At 42.0% G+C, this 17,299-nt stretch overlaps 1 protein-coding gene across 1 annotated transcript in view; it reads left to right on the forward strand.

Annotated features, from left to right (window-relative positions):
- GSN (gelsolin) overlaps window positions 1-17,299 on the forward strand; it is a gene marked incomplete in the record, with an annotated part of 970,219 nt that overhangs the window by 802,056 nt on the left and 150,864 nt on the right. Inside the window, 1 exon segment of the mRNA XM_044058005.1 lies at window positions 10,449-10,526. Within this exon segment, the coding sequence (XP_043913940.1) occupies window positions 10,449-10,526 (78 nt within the window).

A 17,299-nucleotide genomic window follows, 5' to 3' on the forward strand; every position in this document is an offset into this window, starting at 1 on the left:
AAACCAAGAATATTTGTTTGGCACAAAAGCCGTAGTAGTTCTTAAAAAGATGGAGGAAAAAGCTAAATCGATGTAAACTGTTAAAGATTTCTTACAGGTACAGCCACCTAGATTCAGTAGGCATTAGCTTTTGAAGAACTGGTCCTTTCCAGTCCCTCCCAGGCTTTCTCAGTCCAAACCCAGGGGCAACAGACCACAAAGAATACAGTCTTGGGGTATGCACAGATCTAAACAATGGAGTGCTCCCACCTCAGAAACAGAGTGGTAAGCCACCCTCTTATGGAGAAAGTTCACAATGACTTCTGCTTTCTTCCCAGCCATGCCAAAGTACTTGCACACCTAGGAGGAAAACTCGCCCTGCTTGCAAAAAACTGGGAATACATTACCCAGGACCGTTGGGTCTTAAACATTGTATCCCAGGGATACAGATTCTACTTCCATTCACTGCCAACCCCAAGCAGATTGCAAGACCTTCCCCCAAACCTGTGGGCAGAGGCTCAAAAGCAAGTGCTTTCTCTTCTCAGTATCAGGGCTATTGAACCTGTTCAAACAGAACAAAGGGGGCGACAGGGATTCTACTGCAGACTGTTTGATGTCCAAAAAAGAAAGCTCTTGGCACCCTATCCTGGATCTGTCAATTCTCAACACCTTCCTGGTAGTACCAAAGTTCAAAATGCTTACACTCCAACAGATGTTGCCTATGCTAGCCACAAACTCGTGGCTGGTCACCCTAGACTTAAAAGAAGCTTACCTGCACATCCCCATAAGGGAATCTTGCAGGAAATATCTACATTTCAGGGCAGGCTCTATGCACGATCAGTTCTCTGGCTTATCTACTGCGCCCAGGGTAGTCACAAAGTGCCTGGCTCCAGCCATTGCATACTGCAAGCAGAGAAACATTCAAATATACCCATACTTGGACAATTGCCTGATTCAGGTGGACAGTCAAGAATTGCTACTTCAGCACCTGACATTTATAAACAGACTCCTAATCCTAACTTCTCTGGGTTATACCATCAACGAAAAGAAATCACATCTGGTACCCAGCCAAGAAATTGTATTCCCGGGAGCAAGCTTGAACACAGCTTCCCAGATGGCATTCCTTTCTCCAGAAAAGCAAGTTTATTTGACAAATAACTTCAAACTGTTCGCCACCCAAACCCAGCTATGTGCTAGAAAAATACTGCAAGCCCTAGGGTTCATGGCCTCATGCATTCTCCTAATTCCATATGCAAGACTGCATATGAAGAAACATCAGTGGTACTTAAAAAGTCTCTGGTGTCAACATTCCCAGGACCTGGAAACACTGATTCCTATCATTCCTTGACTAAGAGCAGAGTTCTTTTGGTGGTCAGAGGCCTGCAAACACTAAAACGGACTCCCTTTAACTCAAGCCCCTGCCACCCAAACCCTTACAGCAGATGCATCAGACTATGCATGGGGGACTCGCATGGCAGGCAAATGGAGCCCAGGACAAATGCACCTGCATATCAATCAAAAAGGAATGTTAGCTGTACAGAATGCTCTGACAGCCTTCAAATACCATATCCTTCCAGGACAACTATTGATGAAGACAGACAACACCATAGTCATGTGGTACATAAACAGGGGGAACCCATTCCTACCCACTCTGCAGGTTAGCCATGGCTTTGTGGTGCACAGCATGAGCAATCAAGTACACCTGCAAGCTCGATTCCTTCCAGGAAAAATTCACTGGCAGATGACTTGAGCAGAAATCTAGACCCACACAAGTGGAAACTGGAACCCAACTCATTTAAACTTCTCATCCACAGGTGGGGGACACCAGAGGTGGACCTCTTTGCTTCTCCTCAAAACCATTAACTGAGCAAATTTTACACAAGAACTCCCCACGACCAAGCATGAGAAGTGGATGCAGTATCATTTGCATGGGAAAACCTCTCAATCTATTCTTTTCTCCCTCTGCCCCTCCTCTCAGAAGTACTACTCAAGATCAAACAGGACAGGCCAAGCACAATTATTGCACCAGACTGGCCACGCCATCATGGGTACCCACTCTTATGCAGTCTGACAGCAGTGCCACCCTGGCACCTACATCAATCCCCCTCTCTGCTGTCCCAACAGGAGCGACAGATTTTGCATCCTCTACTGCATACCTTGGACCTGGCAGCCTGGCTTATTCCCTGAATACATCACCAGCAACCATCTGCAAACAGGTGCTGGATGTCATCCTTGAGACCAGGAGGCCTAGTACTAGGAAATCCTGTTCAGTAAAGGTGAAAAGATACTGTTCTTGGAGCCAGTCTCAGGAAAAGGACACAGCCGTGCCCACCTTACCTCAAATCCTAGATTATCTAGCAGAGCTGCTCCACAAAGGCCCTCCTCATCGATTAAGATTCATGCCTCCACCATCTCAGCTCACTACAATATTGAGCCGCTCCTCTACTCTCACCCACTGATCAAACAGTTCCTGAGAGGAGCTAACTATTTGAGACCCCCAAGGAAAGTTCCCACTCCTGCCTGGGACCTTATGGACATTCAGAATGTAGCTGAAACACCTGATGTCCTTAAGGGTTCATTTGCATATATCTTATGATATGTAGTCCTATCTCGCCTACATTCTTACCCTTGGGTTCGGAGACAAATATCTGCTCCGACTCAGCCAATTTTACTAGCTCAAAGTCTCTCATTGGCTGGGATAAGAGGGTATCCCATGGTGCACTGCTCCATATCCCCAGGCCTCGTTTGCCGCTTGTGCAGCTCGGACGTGGTCTTGCTTGGCTGTGGCTAAGTACCTTCTTTTTGCTATTTCTCTTGGAGAAATTTGATCATACCCAAAAGCTATTTTCATAGCTATTTCTTGTTGATGTCGCTGTGTTGAGTGTGATAGTTGTTTTGGTATCCCTAACTGTTCCAGTGGGCTAGGCCTGTTATAGTTAGAGGATCTAGTCCTCCCCTCTGTTATATAACTTTTGTGTGTGATTGTGTTTCGGTGTGTTTTTTAGAAGAACCGTTTCAGTTAGAGGTTCTTAGAGTGTGCCTAGTACTGTTTTTCTGGTGTTTCTAAATTGTGTGCTCTTCCCGCCCTTTTTGTAAGTTGTGTCTAGATGGTTTCGCTAGCGTTAGTTACAAAATGTCTAAGGATCAGAAGGAGCATAAGCCTTCTGGCTTTAAAAAATGTTCCAAATGTGGATATAAGATGTCCATCACGGATGGAGACACTGTGTTTACTGCCTTGGAGCCATCCATTTACAGGAGTCGTGTAGCTTTTGCCATGCGTTCAGTCCTTATAGGTTCATAGGTTCATAGAGTGGTACTAGGCCTTCGTGGCCGTGTGGAGCACACTGGTCAGATCGTCATCTACATCACCCGGGTCAGTCATTCCGTCCCCCACCACACTGGCAAGAGCTTCTGACTCCTATCCATGGACAGTAGAGCGCCAGGCCCTAAGGATACCCCCACAAGCGGTCCCCAACTTTCTGAGGGTCTCCCAGAGTCCGTGCCTGAGGAGCCTCCTAGAAAGAAATTGTGCAAGAGGAAGCACATGGACTCCCAGGATGAGTCTCTCACCTCCGATACTGACCTCGAGGAATCGGAAGGGTTCCCCAAGTCTTCCTCTGATGATGTTTCCTTCTCCAATATCCTGGAGATACTGAAACAGAGGAGACTGGCCTTCCAAAACTCCTTCCGAGGAGGAGTCAGTATTCCTTAAGGCTTTTGGCGCTCAACCCTCTGCCTCCTGGGTGGCTCCATCCTTCGAACTTCTTGACCTCATTTGTCGAAGAGTGTGGAAAACCTTGAATCTGTGGAGCCCGTGCCTAGGCGTCCCAACAAATTCCTGTCCGCACCCCAGGGCAAAGAGTTTCTGTCAAAAGGAGTCCCTGTAGATGCCATGGTGACGGCGGCAGCCACCCAGAAGGAATTCTTCATCGGTCCATCCTCCTAACAAGGAGTCTAGGACCATGGACCGGTACGGGAAGCGTACCCTATCTTCAGCAACCTTCACCTTACAGTCACTGAATTATTTGTCTCACTTCACTCTGCTCCAGAGAGATCTCAGAGTTGGGAGATACTCTTGCAGGTAACATACCTGAGGCGGTGGCTCTCACGGTGAACGCACAGGTTTCTACCTTCAACTCCATCTCTAACTTGTCCATGCAGCTCATTTCGTATGCAGCTGAGGGAGCGAGTAGGGCAGCAAGCTCCGGGGTCGCCCTTAGAAGGCAAAACTGGTTGCGCCTGTGTCACTTTGCGGAGGCCTTCAAGTCTTCCTTCAGTGACGCCCCATTTGACGGTTCCTCCTTATTTGGGACCAAAGTGAAAGACACACTCACCAGGTGTGAGCAAGAGGGAAAGACCCTGTCTGCCGTAGGGGTCCATTTTTCCCTTCCTTCTAGGCCTTATCCCAAGGCCCAGTGGGGGGAAGATGTGGTTCAAGAAATCAGAGGTCTTTTCCTGCCGCACAAGGTGAACCCCCCTCCAGAGGTAGGGGAGGGGGGGTTACTCAGGGAGACATCGCCCCAGAGGCAGAGGGGGCCCCTGCAATTCCGGAGACCGCGACTCCTTCTGGGACTCTCCATACTCATTCCTGAGGGTGTTCCGGCTGCGCTTATCCGGAGCCAGTCGGGTTGAATTTCCTTATATCCGGATACCTGGGAGAGCATTACTCAGGACCGATGGGTATTAAGGATAATTTCCGGAGGTTACCTCATACCATTCTCTTCAGTACCCCCGCCAATAAGAAAAATCCCAGACGTTCCACCCAATCAAAGGGATCAAGCAGCCTCAGAGGTCTCTCAGCTGCTAGAAAAAGGAGCCATCCAACGAGCCCCCTTAGACCAAATCGGATTAGGGACTTACTCAAGATTCTTTTTGGTGCCGAAAAGAACAAGGGACCCGAGACCCATACTAGATCTGTCAACTCAACAGTTACGTACACAAGTCCAAGTTTCGTATGGTCACACTACAGTCGATTGTTGGGAGTGGAGGTATGGATGTGCTCCATCGATCTCAAGGATGCTTACTACCATGTCAAAATGGACAGAGCATCCAGGAGTCACCTACTCTTCCAGCTGGGAGCCAATCACTTCCAGTTTTGAGCCCTGCCCTTTGGTCTTACCACAGCCCCCAGGGTGTTCACCAAATGTATGGCAGTGGTGTCAGCTCACTTGAGATGTCAGGGATTCCAGGTGTTTCCATACCTGGACGACTGGCTCCTTACCTCCCCCGCCAGACATCAACTAGTTCAGACCAGGGATGCTACCATCAGTCTACGTCACCAATTGGGCATAACAATAAACTGGGAAAAATCTGCCTTATTGCCCTCACAGCGTGTCACCTTTATAGGAGCAGAGTTGGACACCATTTGAATGCGAGCAATTCTTACCACAAGAAAGGATCACAGTATTGCAACAACAAATACACATGCTGATGCCCCTGAGACAAACTAAGGCAAGACTGGTTCTACAACTCCTAGGGACCATGGCGGCAACTATCATGTTGGTCCCTCTAGCGAGATTACACATGAGACTTCTTCAGTGACTCCTCTTTGTCCAATGGTCTCTCCAAAGACTCCCACTATCTCATCCCATCTTACTCACAGGTGCAAGCAGGACCTCCGTTGGTGGCTGTGCACCAACAATTTGAATGGGGGAAAGCCCTTTGTTCCTCCTGTCCCTGTTGCCATGGTGACCACGGACGCCTCCCAGATTGGGGGGACATTATCTCGGCAGGACAGTCCAAGGCACGTGGCAGGAACACAAGATGCATTTGCATATAAACGTCCTGGAGATGAGAGCAGTGCTTCTTGCGTTGCAGGCACTTCAGGAAGTTCTTCCTCTAGGGACTATTGCGATACACTCGGACAACATGTCAGTAGTGTGGTATCTCAACAAGCAAGGGGGAACCCGGTCTTACCCCCTATGTAGAGAGGCTATGCGAGTGTGGCATTGGGCAATAGCTTCCCAACGGTTTCTGGTGGTAACACACATTCCAGGGAAGTCCAACGTAATAGCAGACAGGCTAAGCAGAGCGATACTTATGCCGTACGAGTGGTCCCTGAATCGCCTGGTTGCAGAGCAAGTCTTCAGCAGATGGGGTCAGCCTTGCTGCAACCTTTTTGCCAGCCCTCTCAATGCGAAATGCAACTACTTCACGCTGACCCCCCCCCCCACAGGGGGAATCACCCAGGGATGCTCTGGTTCACGTTTGGCCCTCCGGTCTGCTTTATGCTTTCCCTCCTTTTCCCCTCCTCTCAAGGGTGATTCAGAGCAATCCTTGGGAAGCAGAATGATTCTGATTGCCCCATACTAGCCTCGTCAAGTATGGTTCCCCTTTCTTCAACCATACAGTGTGGACACTACTTGGATTCTGGACCCTCTACCAGATTTACTGGCACACATGGGACAGTTCCATCCCTCTCTGAGGACACTCCGGTTGACAGCCTGGCTGGTCCACTTCCATCGCTAGTCAGACGTCATCATTTTTCACTAGAAGTGGTCCATATATTCTCGTCCTCTCATAAGCCATCCACTAGAAAGATTTACTCTAGAAAATGGAAAAGGTTCTCTATCTGGGCTCATACTAGAGGCATTGATCCTTACACAGCTCCAATAGATTCAGTTCTGGAGTTCTTATCTATGCTGTTCTTTCAGGGGTCCGCATCAGCCACCATCAAAGTTCAGCTGGCGGCGATATCTAATTTCCACATAGCGAATGAACCTAGTCTTATGGCACACAGACTATGCAAAGCATTCCTAAAAGGTACCCTGTTGCTTCATCCCCCAGTGTCTGAACCTGTCATGCCGTAGGATCTCAGTTTTGTTCTTCAAGCCCTTACTCTACCACCATTTGAGCCTGCAGCTACCTGTGAATTAAAATTCTTGACATGGAAAACCGCATTCTTAACAGCGGTCACTTCAGCAAGGCGGGTCTCGGAAATTCAAGCCCGCTCCATCAAATCCCCATATTTGATCTTCCATAAAAATAGGGTCTCTTAGACCAAACCACTCGTTCCTTCCTAAAGTGGCTTCCGTGTCTAAAATGAATCAGTCCATTGAGCTGCCGGTGGTGTTCCCCCACTTTTCTAACAAGGCAGAATTTAGATTTCACCAGTTGGATGTACATACAGTTACGCTTCTATCTACACCGGATAAAAAATATCCAGAAATCTGACCAACTCTGTGTCCTTTTCGGAAAACCGATTGGGTTCTCCAGTATCCAAGGTCACGCTGTCTAGGTGGATAGCCAGTTGTATCTTTCATCCATCAGGCAGGAGGTAAAAATTTGCCATTTCCAGTTAAGGCACATTCTACGTGGGCTATTTCTACATCCACAGCCTCTCAAGCTAGATTGTCAATGGATGACATATGTGCTGCAGCTACTTGGGCTTTTCCTTGCACCTTTGTTTCTCATTACAAATTGGACGTGGTCTCCAGGGGCAGATCTACCTTTGGTTCCACAGTTCTCAGGAGTATTTTCCTATGAGCCACCCAGGATGTAGGTGCTAGAGACGCTGTCCCACGGGTAAGAATGTAGGCGAGATAGGACTACATAACATCAAGAAGTTATGTACTCACCATAACGTTCGATGTATGTAGTCCATCTCACCTCACATTCTTACTTACCCTCCCACCTTCCCCCTGAATGGAGGATTTGGAGGTTAGGTTGTCACCTGCAGAGTCCCTTTGATTAGTTATTGTTTATATGGATGTGAGGTGTGTATTGAGTACATATGTTTCACAGCAAACTAGATCTGGGGATATGGAGCAGTGCACCATGGGATACCCTATTAGCCCAGCCAATGAGAGACTTTCAGGTAGTAAAATCGGCCGAGTCTGAGCCGATATTCAGCTCTGAACCCAAGGGTAAGAATGTGAGGCGAGATGGACTACATACATCGAACGTTATGATGAGTAAACTTCTCGTTTTCTCTGATGCAAGAGATTTTACAGAATTGCACAGTGAAAAGTCTAGCTTGGCTAGATTTTTCTTTTAGTTTTTGCTGATTGCTTTGTTTTGTCATCTTATTATGCTTTATTTTTGTTTGTCAGGATAGATAAGAATCATCCAGTCTTATCCTGTCCCGTGAACATGTGTTTTAGGCATTGAATTATGTATTCGTATACATTTAGTGCTAGTAAATATTAGTTCAGTTAAGTGAGATAGTATTGAATATTTTGTTATCAAGAAAAACAGTATGCAGTGTCAGCATATAATCAAGTGCTGTTTCCGGTTCAAAGGATGTCACACAATTCCAAGATTACTTGGCAGGCTGTTGGATTGGATTTGCCCCCCCACCACCTTGTGAATTGGTGATACTAAGGTCTGTGACCTATGGTCAGGAATTTATCCACGTGGTAGCATTTATTTAACATCGTTTGTGTTAATTTTCTTTGATTGTTGAAAACACCCAGACATGTTGTGTAACTGGAGTTTATACTTTTATTTGTAGCAGCAGTTACAACTGTAACATATGCCAACACATTTTCCCTACCCACTATACAATCCCCTCTTTAAAAGTCCCACAGATGCACTCTATATTATCACAACAAATCATTGCCACCCACTCTCTACTGTTTCATTCATACCCACTAACTCTCCCCTAGACCAAGTTGAAATGCTTTCCCTTAAAATGTCAATGCATCTCGTATGAACTTGTCTATATTCTCCTCCTTTTTTTAGTCTTTTCTTATCTTCAGTACATCAAGATTATCTCTACTAAACATTCTGTATAAACAATGTTCATATGTTACTACTTGCTATGCTTTTAATTTTATGTATAAACCACAATGCTTATGTAAATATCTTCTGCAATCATCAGCTATATTTTTATAATTGAATGTGTAAACCACAATGCTCATGTAAATGTCTTGTGCATAGTATGTTAGCAATTGTTCTGAAGCTTTTCTCCCCGGGCCTCCGCTGAAAACTGACTGCTCTGTCCAGTCGGAACTCCCCGGTAAACAAATATAAAATAAACCAACTGTAGGTATATTAAGAGGCGTCTCGCCTTGTTTTGGCAAGCCATACATCTTCACTTGTTGTGAATCTCAACAAACCTACTGCAAGCATATTTGGTATTTTTTTGCCAGGGTACTCGCTTCACTATTTACTGATTAACATGTTACATTTACAGTTTTTCTTCTATTTTCTGATACAGTTAATAAACACTTTATTACTTTAAACCTTCTAGACCATATTGAGTTTATTGTTTTGTATGATGTATGGCATCCAGTACCTGTTTGCAGTACTCTCTAGCTGTTTTCTTGGATTTAGCAGTTTGTACTTTTCTTGTTTGCTAGTTTGTTAGATCTGTAAGATTTGATGAGAAAAGTCTGATTTCTCTGTACTTGTTTTTACAACTAGGGTCATTTTTGAAACTTTAGTGATTTTTTTGTATGTTTAATCATTTTGAGTTTGTCAACTAAAATTTACCTGTCTTGTACCATTATATGTTCATTAATGCCAATGTCCATATCCTAGAACTCATTTATGGAATCATGAGCAGTCTTAGTTTGGTCATTGAGGACAATATCATCTGTGTTCTATCATAGTTTCCACAGGTAAACTCTGGGAGTATGACTCCCTTAAAAAGCAGTTTACGTTTTAAAAATTTAATGTATTGGATGACAAAGTAGCATAAATAAAGCCAAATGTTTCTAGGTGAGAGTACCTTCCTTAGGTTCACTGAGATCTATTACTCTGGAGTTCGTGCCCAAAGTTTGAGGTTCAAGTTGAGTTGCTATTTAAGTAGATGTTTGAACAACAAGAAAATACATACTGTGCAGTTTTAATCTTCTCTCCTAATTTCCCCCATGGGGTGTAGGGGGTGGGAACGTCATAAATTTTTGTATTATACAGCAGATTACAGCCATTTTCAGATTTCTTTATACTTTTTTGATGTTTATGTTGGCATTTTTACCTGCAATGTGGCATCTAGTGAATTAAGTGTTGCTGTATTTTCCTTCCCTGGCATTTTTGTATATTTAGATAATTTAAATAAAAAAAATTGTGAGCATTTCACAGAACTCTGACCCAGATGTATCTATCTCTGTTACCCTTTGTTTAACGTTTAGTTATGCCCATAGACTAATTGATGCAACCTTATGCATGTATGATGGCACTTCCCTTTAAGTCGGTGGATGCATCCCGTTATCCCTGCACTGATTTCATGGAGTAAAAGTAAAATCAAATTGTTAGGTAGGTGTGTTATATTTTTACATTGGTTGTAACAGTCAAAAAGGGTATCCATAATATGAATGAGAGGAAGTAAAATGCATCCTGTTACTGGAGATGCTGCCTACAGTGGTGCAGAACATGTGCTAACATTTACAACAAAGCACTTACTGTTATCTGTATTGAAGACTGTGCAGTGGTGTCATGAATTTGTCTTGATAAATGTTTGTATGGATTTGTATTTGGTTTGAAGTGATGTATGTAGTATGAAAAGCTGTACTTTATATATACAGATTGAAGAGGTTCCAGGGGACTTGACACAAGATGACCTTGCAGAAGATGATGTTATGATGCTTGATACATGGGACCAGGTAAAAATGACCCCTTATGTAGTAACATGTACACAGTCAGCATGACAGACTTTTTATTGTTAAAAAATAAATTCTGCATTGCTGTTTTTAAAATGTTTTTATTTTAAAGGCTGATGATAAAACAGACATACAGTACAATTTACCTTGGACCCTTCACTTTTCAGTAAACTATGTTGTGATAAAATATTCACTGAGGCTGTTAAAGTACTCTCCATTGCCTGATGGGTAGTGTTATGCATGTGCATAATCGTGTAGTGCCTTATTCAGAAGTGTTTCTAAAACACTGTTAGTACTGCCGTTTTATTGTAGTAGTAATATGCCATTCAAGGTGTTCAGGACCCAAATATTTTTGGTGATCTACTTTATAATTTGGCCTATATAAACCACCTTTCCTACACTGTGTGATAACGTTTGTCACCATTGCCTGCTGACAGTCACCAGGGTTAGCATTGACTGGGAGGGGCCTTCATTTTGATAGCCATTATGAGTAGATCAAAGCTTTTTCCATAGCCCCACATTTCCACTGTGGATGCCCAGCTATGGATCCAAATGGGAATGTACAGAGACACACCCTTACTTTAGGGTTACCACCTGTCCCACTCTGCGAGGGACAAGTCCCTCTTTTGGCAGTTGTGTCCTGCATAAAAATTGACAATGTCCTGAGATTTTAGGACAAAAATATTTCCTATATTTTACATAATACTTGCATAACACAGTCATTTTGTATTTGAAACACCTAAATATTATAAGAAACAGAATAAGCAACTAGAATGCTAGAAGAATAAGCTTTTATTTATGCAAAAAAAAATGATTTTCCGTCCTTTGTACTGGCCCGTGGGTATGTTTTGCCCTGCAAAATCTGATGTTTGCACCAAAAATGTGTCCCACTTTGGGCATTTGAAAAGGTGGCAACCCTACCTTACTTTTGCAAGGGACATGGTCAACAAAGCAGCCCTGCCCCCCTCCCTTCAAGCACCTGTAGGAGAGGTGTGGGCCACACCCCTTTACTTCTTTCCGTCAGTCTGTTTTTTTTTTTTTTTTTTTTTTTACTACTGGGCCATTAATTGAACCCCAGTCGCCTGGATCACTGTATGGGCTCCCGTCTTTATATGCCGTGAGGCTAAGCTATACTTTATTAACTTCTGACATTAATCTTCCAAAATTGCTCATCACTTTGCTTAATACGCAATGCTGTTAAGCTTTTGGAAAGCAAGAAATAGTGCTCATGGGTCAGACCATGTTGAAAAAAAACACTAACAAATTGACTTACATTATCCTGACCTGTTACATTTTTTGTTGTTGGCAAAGAGTACTTCCACTATCAGCAACCATCTCAGAAAATGTGAGTGAGCTTATAATTGCACAGATAATTAAAAGTCTTTGGATATGAGGGTATAGTTTTGCCAGTCTCAGTGGACAAAGATGGATGGGGTTTGGGAATTAATTGTTTTGTGTGGGAGGTATATCACAAGGTGTCAAAAAATTTTTTTTTGGGGGGGGGGGGTAGATCAGCTGGTAGATTTTGAAAGGCAGGCAGAAATGTGAGGCATTAGTGATTGGCAGTCATACGTGCAGTGTCAAAATTATGTATGGTTTGACTTTTATGCTAAGTCAGAGGGTGCCATATCTCAAACGATTCCCTTAACTCTGAGGTATAATCGTCTGATTTAGTGTTTCAGATACAGGGGGATTTGGGGGGAAAACAGTATTAAAATGTTAGCATGCATGCTTTTTTTTTTACTTCCAGCATTTCTTTGCCTGGTTGTAGTTTTCTTATTACCAGTCAGTAGTAGGTATTGATCATGGACTAGATAATTTAAATCTTCTGTTCTGCGATCCCCTTTTCTATGAATATAATGTAATTGCTAGACAGAGTCCCAAGTTACAGGGATGGGGTGACAACAAGTGTGTGTACATGGAAGTCTGCATATGTTGAGTTAGCCTATGCTTCCTGCACTCTGGTGCGTGTATTCCCTTTGGTCACACAATTGTTAGCATATTGCAGCAGAAATCCCTTGATTGAGCCCATCTGCTTCTGTTGTGTAAACAGCTGATTTTATATTCAGAGTTCTGTGAACTTGTGTTGTAGCTTCATCCTGCTGAGCTCTAGTCTTCTTATGATCCTCATTGGCTTTGTCTTATTGTCTCATCCATGCTCTTCTCTAGTGAGGACATTCCTAACCTTTTCAACTCATCTTAATATTACAAGCTGATCTGTTACTCTTACTTTTGTAACCGTTTTCTATGCTTTATTTTTTCCTCCTAGATGGTCTTCAAAATTAAAATTGCTGTTCTCAGTGACACCTCACCCAAGACCCTGTATAGTAAAATAATGACTTTAACATATTTAGATTTCATGCATGTGTGTACATGTGTACATCTGTGTGTGTGTGTGTGTGTGTGTGTGTGTATATATATATATATGTATATATATATATGTATATATATATATATATATATATATATATATATATATATATATATATATATATATTGTGTGTATATATATATATCTGGAATTATTTGTTAGAAGAAAACATGAAAAATTTTATAAAGGTGAAAAATTAAAGATGCATAGAACAAAAATAACTATGAAAGAATTGAATGAAGTTCTAAATTATATTAACATGAATACTACAACAGGACTGGATGGAATTGAATACATGTATAAAGAAGTGGAGTGGCCAAAATGTATGTTATGAATGAGTGGTTAGAAACTGGTATTAGAGATGCACAAGTTATAAAATTTAATAATTTTTTTTGAGAATAACAAAAAGGTTACAAAACATAGGTAGAATATATGACCAGAATGTGTTCAGAAGAAAAGGAAGTTGTTATGGATGAGAAGTAATTCATATAACAATGTAGAAGTGAAGGTTCTTATAGGGGATACAAGTAAAGCCTATGATCGATATAAATCATTGGGGACTTTCGCAGTATATGATGTAAGGGAAAAATACAATTAATAAAAATTTGTTTCATAGTTAATTTCATAAACTAATGTAAATGTCTGGATTGGGGAAGAAGAAAATAGAATGGGGAGTAAAGTAGGACTGGCCAGCTAGTAGTATATTTTTTTCAGTCAAGAATGTTATAGTGAAGGAAATTAATAAAATGTCAAGTAGCAGTGGATACAAAATTAAGTACAATTGTCAATGTATAATTATGTGGCTGATGTAGTACTAATTGCTAAAAATAAAATATAGATGGAAAAAGTAAATGAACAATTAAGTATAAATTAAAAATTGGTTTGACTATAATTATAGTAGTAAAGGCTTTGGTTTTGAAGGTATGATGAGGTATTGAGTTCAACAAAAATATATAGATATATTGGAATAATATTTGAAGGAATGAATACAGACAATAGGATAATTTACTGAAAGTAAAGGACATGACTGTTATTTTTTTTTTTTTTTTTAAGTCCTACAGATTTTCTTTCAGAAAAAAAAGCACACTTGTTGAACACCATGATAATAGGAAAAATTCCTTGTATTGCTGACATCTGTATAATTCCTATTGAGTATGAAAAGGAACTAATATTTTCTTTTATATGGGGCTTTAGACAGAATCCAGTGAAGAGGGATTCTATATATGAAAGAAGAGCAAGGATGCTTGAGTTTAATAAACCCAATAGTACAAGCAGCATCTTTAGTTTTATATAAGGTATTAAAAGGAATTATGAAGAAAAGTAAAAACTTGATAGACATGATTCTATATTATAAATACAAAGAATTGTGGGAAGGAATGGAAGTTAAAGCAAAGTAAAAGGATTGTGAATGAAGAAATGAGTGCCAAAACAAAACTATTATGGAAAAAAATTATGCAAAAAAAATAAAGAATGCCGCTTAAAATATTATGAAAGCATTTTATTGCATTGATCCATGGAAAGATTGAGAAATGGATAAGAAAAAGCCATAATGATGAGAGAGTAACTATAAAAATAAAGAATGTAATGGTTTTTATGGAGTACAGAGTAAGTCAGGGACTTAAACATATCTTATAATGAGTGGAATAAGATGATGAGATGCAGTATATGTAATCTGTGTTTGATTACCTATGAACATGCCATCATTTGCTCATCTGAGGAAGATGCAAACTGAATTGTAAGAAGAAATCAAAAACCAAGTCCTAGCATAATGGCAAGCAGATAATGTCTGTTTTGCTAGAGTCTAGTCCATAAGGTGCCTTCCTGTTAATCCCATTTGCATTTCCTTGACATTTCTTAAATTTCTTCAAGTACTGTTTAAATAAGAGCAGGTAACACCTTTACTTCCCTCCAATACTCAATTGAGGTAAACTGTCTAAAGCTGTTAATATCTTCAGTGCATTTGAAATAGGTTCTGCAGCCCAGGCTGTCATTCTGATCTGGTTTAGTAAGATCACAAGTGGACACTTTCCATTGGGGACTGTTTGATTCTTTCTAAAGAGATTTGTTTAAGCCTGGGGAGTTTACTGTTTTTACACGGGTGATCTTTGACCTTGCATAAAAATGGTATGGCAAGCCTTAGCCCTGGATTCATGTCTGGAATTTTCCCTTTGTGCAGTTTGCAAATCTGAGTTGTATATCAGCATGCAGTTCATTTAAAATTCTGAGATTGTGCTTTCTCAAGGAATTTCTTACATTCTTAAAACTATTAGGAGGAGTAGTCCTAGAAACAGTAAGATGCAACTTGAAACAATCCTTTCCTTTGGGGAATTGAGATTTTCTTTTCTGATAATCCAGTTACTGCACAAGTCTTGTCTTTGTCCATTCCCTGCAATTGGTGCTTGTGGATAGGAGGCATGTCATGTAGTACACTGGGTTGGAAGAATAAGTTGATTTCCTGAATTCCCCACTTTTCTGCTGTTGTCACAGTTTAGATATTGATCTTAACATATGTCACTAAACAATTTCCCATGTTGAAGGAAAGCAGCAGCCTTGTCTTGTGTGTGGGAGAACCTCTTGTACATTCTCTTGGACTAGAAGGTATACAGATGGCTGAAGGAAAAGGAGGGTAGGCATTTTGCCAAAGCCCCCTTTTTTGAAACTCCATCCTTTCCTGGGATGCTTTCCAGCATTTGCAGTAAAAGACCATGGAAGTTCCAGCATTTTTGTGCAGCCTGCTCTTCATTCAGTAGCATCAAGAAGTCAAGGTAGTCTGCTGATAAGTAGCAGAAGGGGGTGCTTTCCTGGCAGTCCAGCTTTGGAGTACGTGTACAAGTGGTCAGCTCCAACCTTGTAGAGCATTTACAGCATGTGTGCGGCTGCCCAACTCATACGTAATGAGCCTGATTCCTCCACTTAAGGCTGAGTGAAGTGCAGGGTATCAACTACTGTTTACCCCTCTGTGTCAAGGAAGACTTTCTGGCAAAAAAGGAGGCAACACTGGTAGACAGCTCTTTCAGATGGGCTTGTATTGACTTCCCATGTGTTAGAATTGTACAGTCAGATAGTATTGCAGGCTTTGCCTTTGCTGTGCTGAAATCAAAGCTTGACACTTTGACACCTTCACAGCTGTCGTGACGTGATATGCTGAGGCCTCATAGCCTGTTGTCTAGCTACCTCGCATATTGGTGAGCTCAGACTGCACCCCCCCCCCCCACACACACACACACTTTGCAAAGGTGTGGTGTGTCTTTCTGTTCATCCTTTCTGATTTGGAAGGGGGATTATCAGGACACTGAGGTGGTTCTAGACAGGCAAAGCATCCCTGGGAGACTCCTTGCAGTCCAGCATTAAGTCCTAGATACCATAGAACCACAGTTACCCTTCCCATCAGGCAAGGAATCCAAAAAATTTACAAAGTCTGGGTAAGATGGGCATGTGATGTAATACTTTAAGCCCTTGAGTATGTGAACTCTAAACTTTTCCATTTGCACTCCAGCTGTTTGGACCAGACACTGTAAAAGATGACAGAGCTCCCCTAATGGCAAGTATTCAGAGACTTGAATGTCTTGTATTCCCTTAATTGGACTGCTGACTTCTCATGGCCTCCATCACGACCACCTTGCAGTGACCCTTTCTTGGGTCCTTCTGTGTTGAAGGCTCTGGATTCACTGTAAAAGTTTCAAAAGTTCTGTTGTCTTAGCATAATGGATTGCCTGCCTTTTTTGGGAATAGAATTTGGATGCTCCTTGCCTGTCATCCTTGATCACAGAATGTGCCCAAGCCTGGGTGCTGATAAAGGTGCTTGGAAGTGTGAATGCTCAATGGGCATAATGATGTATAGCTGCTTTCTTTATAGACTTGAGTCTTTTGATGAGGGTGCTGTATTGGATGGTGGAGTGTCACTGCCTGTCATCAAGCCAACATTTGACCTCTTATTGGCTGAATTCTATCACTAGGTTTAAGTAGTGAACATTGTCCCTAAGTAGTGACAGACCCACCACTTTTGTAACCTGAGTCGGTTGTAGTCCGACAGTGAGTATTTCACTAGTGAATTGAGGGGGCCTATCAGGGCTTCTTTGGTGGGAAGAGAAAGTGGAATTCCTAGTAAAGGGGGGGTTCACATAAGTAATCTAGAGCTGTGGGTCATATGTCTTGCTGTTCAAGCTCCCAGCTTGTTTTATTGTGGACGGGCATCTGATCCGTGGTGTGCTATACAAACAAGAGGACATGTGATGTACCTTCTTTGCAGAGAGGTAGTGCAGGACTAAGCATAAGAAACCCTTACATGGTGTAGAGCCTGAAGCTTGGCCTTTACTTGAGTAAAATGTAACACCCCCCCCCCCCCAAAAAAAAAAAAAAAGAAAAATGCACACTGCTCAGTTCAGTTAGGCAAAGGGTAATAGAT

The sequence above is a fragment of the Protopterus annectens genome, chromosome 16.part0 (genome assembly GCF_019279795.1).
Source record: "Protopterus annectens isolate FY-2018-M chromosome 16.part0, PAN1.0, whole genome shotgun sequence".
Classification (NCBI taxonomy): domain Eukaryota; kingdom Metazoa; phylum Chordata; order Ceratodontiformes; family Protopteridae; genus Protopterus; species Protopterus annectens.